Below are 10225 nucleotides of genomic sequence, written 5' to 3'. Positions count from 1 at the left end.
TGACCACTTAGTTACAGATCATCACTTTGTCCTTATTGGACAACCCCTTTAAAGTACCCTCAAGTCCTATAAACATTCTGATTCTGAAGTTATGTGTTACTCTTCCCCAGATGCAACCTTTTTCTGCTAACAAATTATCAGGGCTGATGGAAGTCACACATAAGACTACATAGTGTTTGTAGTCTGTAACCATGGAGACACTTAGGCCTACATAGGGGATGTATACACTAAATTCTCAATTTAAGACAACAAAATATCTGATACCTAATAACATGATGATACATCCATGCTATCTCTCAGCTCCCTAGTCCAATACAGCCAATCACTGTCACACTAGTTGTAAAGTGCACATTTTTACTAATTGATGGAGCGGCAGGTGGAGCTTGTATCTTGCTGTCCCATTCACTTCCTATGAGAGTGTCGGAGATAGCCAAACTCTTTGCTCTCCATTTCTGACACGTCCATACAACTAGATTGATGCAGCAGCATGCTCCAAATTCTACTCCATCAATTAGAGATAATGAGACCTGTGATCGATAGGGATCACCTCAATCAGACCCTCATCGATCATATTGTAATTCCCTGTGGATAGGCGAGAACAATCAAACTTGGTAGAATTGGTGCACAACTGAAGTCAGAGCAAGAGAAGATAGACAAGGGGTACCAAGAAAATCACAGCATCAGAGTGGCAAAGGATTGCTATAGTATTTTAAAAAATTAAAGGGGTAGGACATCCATTTTAATTGTAAAAGCCAAACTTTTTCTACAACCATAACTTGACCCTAATGTTCCCTGGATTCTGTTTTTATGACCTGTGCAATGATGAACTGAATGCAAAACTCCCATTCAAAGCACAGTGCTCTTCGCATCCAGTGGATGTGTAGCTCATCCCCCATTTAAAGTTGACCTTTCCGCTCTTCCACTAACTCCAACTCTTCACACCATTCCATAGGTTGTGCTCCACTGATTCTGGTGCAGTTGGTATTTTTTCTCTATCCCTCTCCATTCCTGAGAAATCAGTGCTGTAAGTTTTGGCACCCGTTGCACTTAGGCTTTATACTAATTTGCATAATGAGTTTTGAAACTAACAGCAAGGATTGCTCGGGATTGGTAAGGGTTAGAGAAAAAAATTAAACTGCGTAGGAGTCAGTGCAGTGGGGCCTATTAAAAAACGCAAAGAGTTGCAGTTGTTGGAGGTGGTGAAAGATCCACTTTAAGATGCAATACCAGACATGGCCTCTAAAAAGTGTCACCTTTTTAAAGAAGAAACCGTAAGCCGCGGCTTCAGAAAAAAATAGTTTATTACCATCTCTGATCATACATCTTTTTTGTTATCATTGATTCCAGAAACCTGTGAAATGTCATTTTACAATTGTTGCTGTTGGATGTGAATAAATCTTTTGTGTTTTGTTCAGATATCAAAAGTGTCTTTGATACATCAACTTCGAGAACAAACGATATAAAATGAGCCCTGAGGTTGTCATTGGTTTCTCACTAAACGTTCATGAAAAAGCAGCCAACTTTACGCGTCGTTGTATGTCAACGCGATACGGTTAAAGCTATACATTCCCTTTTTTTCATTGGACAGCAGCTTTTTTTTTTCTCTTAAAGGTACAGTTACATAAAAATACGCCTCTGAGCGCGGCGTGGCGTGCGGTCTAGGTATAATTGTGTGAATCGGTCGAGCACAGGAACGCTTACATCATATCATCTTTAAAAGCACAGCAGCAAGGTTGTCGGCGACGTGCGTCGTATAGGAAAACGGTCTCACACAATTTAAAGGAGTCCGCTCATTAGGAAAAATAATGAGCTCGGCTAGTCCTATCGTTAAGAAGTAAAAATGTGGTCTCACTTTGCTCCCTACTCCATGCATTGTATTCAGCTCTGTGGTAGCCACACACATTACGGTAAACAAGCGGCTGGAGATCTATAGTCCTCCGTTGTACTTAAGCTTGTCTGTGCCTTATGTTGCACCAGACGGGTTCTTTAAATATTACAAAGCCTGCTTCAGATCGTTTGGAGACATTTACGAGAAAATTAAGGGTTGTTTTCTCCTTCACCCCATTCCTTCATTCCACATGTTCTTCCATCTCCAATTTCAAGATCATACGCTTTAATGGTACATGCATTTTCGACTCTTTTCGTGACATTTCTACTAGGCTCGCGAGGAGAGTGGGTGCGGGGGGGTCACACATCGGTGTGGTGCGAGCTGAATGACGTAAAACTGCCACGTTGACTTCGGCTGAACTGGCAGAAGCTTGCTGCTCGGCTACGCCGGCCCCTGTTTTCTGTCTTGCCGCGTTGTTTGTCGTGCATGATAAAGTTTTCAATGAGTTGGAGTTTTTTGTGTTCTTCTTTGAGGAGGACGTTGACGATCATGCTCTTTTCCTTTTTGATTTGTTCACTTATGTCCTTGGGTATATCAGGGATTAACCAGTCCACCACTGCACTCAAGAACATGACCAAATTCTGGAAGAAAAATGGAAAAGTATATGGTTATCAGTCAGTAGTGAATTATAATATAGGCGGTTTGGGCGGTAGCCTGGGGCGCAAGTCTTATAGGGGGCCCATGGAAACCCAAACCACACACCAAATTTTATACTAAAAAAGGACCTTCACCCATGAAATTCTTGTACATCTGTTCCTGCTCTCACTACACATGTACACAAGAGCCATTTCCAGACCTTTGGAGGTCCACCAAAAGGTTCTGAAACCACAGAAGGGTCTTATCCTCCGTTCCCCAAGAAGCTGATTCTAGTACCAGATGTAGGAAGTGATTCCAGACTTGTAGGAAATATAATATTCATACAGCCCAGGGCCCATGGCAGTCTTAATCTGCCCCTGCTATTAGTGGTCAACTGGACACATCTAAACTTATTTGGCCTCTCACAACTAGTGGTAGATCCTCCAAGAACATTACGACGCATCCTACATCCTAGTGCACAAGAGCAAACATACCTATGTTGGTATTTATAGTTTCATGCTACCTACTGGCAAGTGTCCACCGGATGTTACTGTGCCCAAGAAGTATTGCGGCTTTTCATCGATATTTCTTTGTTCCTTGATAGCTGATGAGTGAAGACACTACCAGGACCATATTAAGAGCTCACAATGCCCTAGGCACCAAGCCTGAACATGACCCTAGTAGATGTCCATTTGTATAGACTATGACCATGTTGTCCTTTCATAGACTTACCCCTTATATTTCAACCTACATTGCTCCACTCCTCACTACCTACACCGCTTTTTTCTATCATTTATGAGACACTGAGACAGTTAGTGGTGGGGATTACCCCTTTGTAACTGGATGTACGAGGCATCGGCTTCAAGTTCCTAACCGCGCCTCAACTGGGCCACCACCAACTAAGTATTATGGCTTTTACTGGTAGTTTGCAATGTCATAGCAGATGTCCATCGTGATTCAAAATGTACAACATTTTATGGCAGTGTTGAACGTGCTTTTGGTCTTTATGTTTCCACCAATTACGGTTCCCTCTTCTTGGTGACACCGATAGTTAGAGACTGATTGGACAAGTCTTTCATGTTACCACCAGGTAAATTTACCATAACTGTCAGCTAGAAATACTTTCTTTAATTTCCGATTCTAAACTTTTCCTTAATTCAGTTGGTTAAAAATTGGTGATTATAGGTAATTGTATGCAAATGACTAGAGGCAGTCAGAACCAGATGTCTGTGATCTGGCAGTATGGAGCCTTTGTTCAAATAGGGTATTACATTTCGCTTGATACAGAGATACTTGTCAGACTTCCGAGTATGGTGTTTTTACAATACAAGGGGGAAAAGTAAGGTATCCTAGTTTTTCATGGAATCACATGTGGTTGTTAGATCATGAAAGATGGAGAAACAGAAGACTTTCATGGTACAATCACAAGGATCGTGCTTCTTAAATTACCTGTGGCGTTTACTCATCAACTCCTCAGTTAAGTGCATTGAACCCTACTGGCCAATCAAATCAAAGCTTTTATATATTTACCGAAAGACCAACGATCAAAGGAAATGTCTGATTGGTCGCCATGGGCTAATGAAAATTTTCATAACTACCATGGAATTTTTGATAAATAACTATCTGAGAGTTAACATGTCGGATGTTAAGCCAGACGGATGTCAATGATGGATTCCTCATATTTGAGATTTGGAACCCATCTACTCTCTAGATACAAGTCTGGAGAAACCACATTCTACAAGATTTTGTAGAATAAATGAGCTTCATATCCTCGGGGCTTCAAAGGACATATTGGGACACATTTACTTACCCGTCCCATCGCGATCCCGTCGCGGTGCGTTGTCCGACGAGGATACATATCTTCCGCGATTCACATAGCTCGTGCGCCCCCGATTTCCTGCATCCGTCGCTTCCCCCGCTGAGGTCTGCCGGAGTTCACCTTCTTTTTCCTGGTGTATGTGAGTGTTGATCTTGTGACACAATTCCGTTTTTAAATTCCGTGGTTTGTCCGAATCATTTGGGTTGTCTGACGGCCACGCCCCCCCATTTGTCTGTGTTGCATGCAAGCCGGCGCCGATGCGCCACAATACGATCACGTGCGCCAAAAACCCAGGGCAATTCAGGGCAAAACGGTAAAAAGTCGGGAAACTCAAAGAAAATTCGATGTTCGGACCCTTAGTTAATGTGCCCCATTCTGTTCTAAGGTTTCTAACATGGTCCTTCTTCACTTTTGTAGGTTGAACATCTTTTAAGGATAAATCCAGTGTCCTAGTAGGGTAGTAAGGCAATAATGCACAGGATATAGCACCTTTGACTGTTGCGCACCATTATGGGGTAATAGAGGGTGTACTTGGCACATTAATAGTTGAAGTAGGTCATGGGTTCCTCCTTCAAATATGTTCTAGTCATTATACCTGTAGAAGGCCTTTATGGGAATGTTGCTACAAACTTAATTTCAGAAGACACCAAGTTATGGATCATAGATTATGTTGCCTTGTGGCTTGGTCTCAGTTTCAAGACTTTTTGTGGATAATGTGAATTTTTTTCCAAAAGTTTTCCATAAATAAATCATAGGAATATCTGAAATCTCCCTGATCTTTGAAGCAAAAGAGTAGTGACTCAACTTTGTTAGCGATGGAGAGCATTCACCAAACTGAATCCTTACATCAAATCATGGTGACTGTATTTGTTTTCAGATTAAACTTTTCTAACTACTTTACATTACAATCACAAAAATAATTTTCCTTGACCATGCTACCTCCACCAGCCACATCTATTATTAGAAATGTTGCTACTGTCACGGTTACACCCGCGATCCTCGGTACGGATTGCGGGTGCACCCGTGCCTGCTGCCGCGGTCCCCGCTCCCCCAGCTCTCACTTACCTCTCCTGGCTCCGGCCTGCACTCTGGCTCCCAGCGTGTAGGCCTCATGCTTCTTCCCTGCAGTCGCGTGCTCCTGCCACTAGAGGTGGCGCACGCGGACTTCTCCCAGCCTTAAAGGGCCAACGTCCTCCTTATTGGCTCTGGCATTCCTGGCTCGGCTATATAGCCTGGCGACTCTCAGCATCGCCTGCCGGATCTTCAGGTCATTCTACTGGAGAGAAAGCCTTCCTGAGCGATTCCAGACGCCTCTGTGTTTCCGTGTTCTGTGTTGTTCCTGTGTTCTGTGGTGTACCGTGGTGCTCCTGTGTTCCTGGTGTCTTCTGGCGGTCCTGGTGTGCTGTGGCGGTCCTGGTGTGCTGTGGCGGTCCTGGTGTCCTGTGGCGGTCCTGCCAGCCATCCGAGGTCCTGCCAGCCATCTGAGGTCCTGCCTGCTATCCCGAGGTCCTGCTTGCCATCCCGAGGTAATGCCTGCCATCTGTGGTACTGCCTTCCTGTGGTCCCCGTGTCCCTACCTTGGCCGCCGCGGGCCTAGTCACACCCGTGGAGCGACCTGGTGACTCCCCGCCGCTGCAAGACCATCCCGCTTTGCGGCGGGCTCTGGCGAAGACCAGGAGTTCACTTAGACTCCATTCCCGGGTTGTGGCTAAGGTTGTTATCTCCCGCGGTGGTCCAGGGAGTCCACTTACTGAGTCCTAAGGGACTAATCCCCATAGACTGTGACAGCTACCCTGACCAATTATTTGCAAGTTTCAGGTTAACAGTTTTTGTAAACACAAATCCATCCAGATCATGATGAGGAAGATTACACAAGAGCTGTTCGATCCATAAAGTCAGATTGTGAATCGCTGCCAGAAGCTAATTGCCGCCAATCATTCCTGAAATGTCTGTGGTTTTCGACGCCTTTGGTTGGGTTTGGTGGTCTGTGCTTGAGATTCCAGCTAATAAAACAATTCATTTCAGAAGTCTAATGAGAAAATCTGCTAATGGCATAATAATTCTCTAGACGCTTGATGGATTTGTTGAAAATGTGGGGGCAAAGTTGGCTTCGATCCAAAGCAGTCACTAGGAATATTGTGATCTTTCAGCAGTTATACAACATGATGTACAGAGAGATCAATCAAAATATACTTCTTCCTTACTATCCTCTTGACTTCAGGAATATAAGAGGACCAGCTGCAGACAAAAACACTAAAAAATGTTCTTCTCAAAACACTCACAACTCATTTCCAAACACTGTATGAGACAGGAATCACTCTTAGTGCTGGCCCGTACCACATTGCCCAACCACTATGGACCAGAGGTCATGGTAGAAGATCTCCCAACATTTGATCTTATGTAAGATGTCTACTGGTCAATTATCTTGGAATACTGTCTCTTGAACCAAAAGGAAAGGAAGAACATATCTGTATGAAGAAGGAACCACTGTTGCCACTGGTCTTTGGTACCATGCCTAACCAACCTGTCCTAAAAAAAACATGGTCCTTGCTCTACTTGTCTTTGAATATTGAATTAAGAGGACAGGTAAGGAAGCACACATCTTCATATAAAGAGGGGGTCACTTTCGGAGCTGGACTATACCAATATGCCGAACTACCCACTCCTAGAAGAACAAGTTCCTAGTGGTCAACATGGATGTACAGAGGTTCCCAGTTCCAACTTATTTTGGAAGACTGTATTTTCCACCAAGAGGAAAAGTCAAGGAAGTACACATTAAGTATGTTTGAAGAGGGAACCACTCTTGGTGCTGGTCTATACAACCATGTCCAACTACCATGTCCCAAAAGAACATGGTCCATGGAGCGTGGCCTTGATGTATGGCTTTTCTCTAACTCAAGTGGCCTTGGTAAGCTTATTTCTTAAGTAACCGGCCTTGGTATGCGGCTTCTCCTCTACCCTACTGAATGTAATGTGTGAAAATTATCGAAATACTAAAAATGAACAAATACGTTTTATAAATAGTTTCATAAAAAACTAGATTCTTATCATTTCTTACCTGAAAAAGTATAACGAAAGCCAGTCTCACGGCTAGAACGGTCCAATATTGTTTCGAGAAGTCATATTGACTTGGAGACCACGGTGGTTCTCGGTAATCCTTATATCTACAGAGAGAGAAGATTAAATTGAGCAGAGTTTCTTTAAGAAGATGGTACATTTATAATCTATCCCTAACTGATTTTCCTTAATCAAGACAAAGCCTGACGGAGGATGGTGGTCTCCCTGAAAAATTGTTTACTTCAATTAATCTCTTGAACAGGAACAATTTTGCTTTCGATGAAATACAGATGTAGGGAGGATTTTTAGGAATTCAATTTTCCATCTCTATCTTAAACAAGGATAAGTTTTCTCTTACGTATCTGTCCAACCATTTCACTTCGGTAGTAGAAAATATTTATGGCGTCCAGTACCTCCATCAATGCCTGGGACAGATGGTGGACCTCCTCAGATGATTGGGTTCATCTTGGGAACCGTTGTATTCCATCTAGATCCAACAAAGGATTCCCCGCTTTGATAACCAAGAGCAACTATTACTATAATGGATGGTCCACCCATGCTTAAGTTGGACGGCCATTTATGTGGGTGGTCCTTCCAAATTTCAACACATACTTGAGTAATAACCGTATGAAAGGAGCTCATGATCTTCTCCATGAGCAGATACGTATCCGTTCATTACGATATTCCTCCAAGCTGTAGATTAAGGATCGTGTAGACATCCCTACTAATATAATATAAGGTTGACCAAATCAGGAAGAGGCATAAATGGAAAGTCCCACTGAGGACAACGGTGTTGGGAGGAGCTGCCGTGGACTGTAGGAGATGAGAATGTTAAGCAGTAGTTCTTTTGTTTTATAACCCTCCCTGATGCTACTAGTTTTAACAAATTATCCCAGGCAACCTCTTTAAGCAATTGTTTTTGGGGAGTAGGTACAGCACTAATCTCACGCAAAATTATTCCAGAATTTTCCATATAATGCAGGAATATACAAAAAACTGTGAACAGAGTTATGTTACCTATTTGCCCTGTCCCGATCCAGTATGTGACCCATAATGTCTAGTAAAACAAGCCTCACCCTGCAGTGGTTTATGTGCTTTAGTACTACAGGGCTATGGATATGCAAACGACATGTAAAAATTATCTCAAGGCTGAATGAAACTGAAAAGACAAAGAAACCTGGGTTTAAAAAAAAAAATTTGGTTGGAAGCTAGGAGACAGGCAGGACCGATCTTGTCTAAACTAGATGTCATTCATTGCTTGTGTCGGTGCAACAGATAAATGTAATTATCTGCCTCAATAAACATGACAGGTGCTCATAAATGTGAGGGAATATCTCAGAGGGTTGTGCTCTAGCGCTGAGATAATGAATGTCTACAACAGAATTTCTTGGCTAGGAAATACAATTTATGTAACCAAAGGGGTTTTTCCAAATTAAGTTTTTTCTGAAGTGTTTTCTTTCTACTTATATAGGTTCTCTGGGGCCTAAAGGAGTTTTCCGGAACTTGGATTATGGTGGCCCAAATTCAAGCTACACCATTTGCGGGGGTCATATTTTGACAGCCTCAATGACTTGCCAATGGAAGGGGAAACTTAGGTGTGATACTTGAGGCCGTCCTCTTCCTCAATTAGATACAGCTCTTTATGTAACAAAGTGCAACCACTACAAAAAGATTTGGCTGGTAATGTTTGAAGGGGAACACTACAGCCACTTCATTGTCTTGATTATTGGGGTTTTAACTCTATTACTAGTACCAACTACCTGATGGGACCTATTTATGTCATAGTCCGAAAGATTTTTAGAGATTTGATCCATCAACTTGGAACCTCTCCAACGAAGTGGCACAGGTCCTCCTACGGCCAACAATGAAGGAACCCATCAATTCCATTTATTAATAAAGGTCCCTGGACTCGGTCACACCAAAGGAATAGGCTTTGATAAGATTGGCCATCACACATCGGCTGCCTGTTGCTGTATAAACACTGGACATTTGGCCAAAAACTGGTGGCTCTGTGTCCCTGCAGCATCCGAAAGCCATGGCTCCCATTAATTACAGCTTCTGACTACTGCAGAGCCAACACAAAGCCAACCAGCTCCGCACCCTGCGGTTTAGATCTCAGCTCCCTTTGATCAATTTTTGATGTCCTGTATTTTTATGTTGAGGAGCAAGCTTTCTCTGAGACAACTTCAGGCTTCAGGGCCCAGTAACTAAAGTTAAATCCGAAATCTAGATATAATAGATTTAAGTAGTAGGAGAGTGGAAGACAAGTAATTGCTTTTACATTTTAATTACACAATGCAACATCTCACACTTGTCTGGGAACCACAAATATCCACGTTCCGTCTATAATTGTGAAGAACATCTAAGTAGAAACTTTTCAACATCATAAGGTGACTCTGAGCCGTAGTCTTTTTTTTCGACAGATGGTTTTAATAGTGTGTCTTATCCTGGAGGGACTGAGTCACTAGTATTATTGTGCTGCTACTTTAATTAATGTAGGTGTAGAAGACTGGTCACGTGTTGTGCGGAAAACAGGCGGTGCCCCGTGGAACAATTTAGGCTTGGAGTTAATTATAGAAGTCTATGCAAAAACCCCATCACTGCTAACCTAATTATACTGATGGTCCTGCCAGCCACACACTGTCCGATCTGGAGTCCCTTAAAAAAGGATTAAGAAATAAATGTTTTGGGGTTTTTTTGCCGCTATTTTTTTTATTGTGGTTGCAAGTTAAAGGGAAAGTAGTCAACTCTGTAAATTACTCCTGGGGTTGGAGATGACTATTGTGTCCAATATGTAGAACAGGACAATATGATCACGAGTTTAAAGTGGTTACTATATTATAGGCCTATCATGACATAGTTCTTGACCGGATGTGTGAGTTGGA

At 42.6% G+C, this 10225-nt stretch overlaps 1 protein-coding gene across 2 annotated transcripts in view; it reads right to left on the bottom strand.

Annotated features, from left to right (window-relative positions):
• Positions 1-1311: 1311 nt before the first annotated feature.
• Positions 1312-10225, bottom strand: part of ANO2 (anoctamin 2) — a 164854-nt gene continuing 155940 nt past the window's right edge. For both annotated transcript variants that reach the window (XM_072145388.1, XM_072145389.1), the window contains 2 exons: positions 7342-7447; positions 1312-2469 (listed from right to left, as the gene is read on the bottom strand). In XM_072145388.1, coding sequence (XP_072001489.1) covers positions 2188-2469; positions 7342-7447 — 388 coding nt within the window. In that variant the 3' untranslated portion in view covers positions 1312-2187. The remainder of the gene's footprint in view (positions 2470-7341; positions 7448-10225) is intronic.

This window comes from Engystomops pustulosus, chromosome 4 (assembly GCF_040894005.1).
Source record: "Engystomops pustulosus chromosome 4, aEngPut4.maternal, whole genome shotgun sequence".
In the NCBI taxonomy this organism is placed as follows: domain Eukaryota; kingdom Metazoa; phylum Chordata; class Amphibia; order Anura; family Leptodactylidae; genus Engystomops; species Engystomops pustulosus.
Note: the sequence above shows the minus strand (reverse complement) of the source record. Positions and strands in the feature narration are given on the sequence as shown.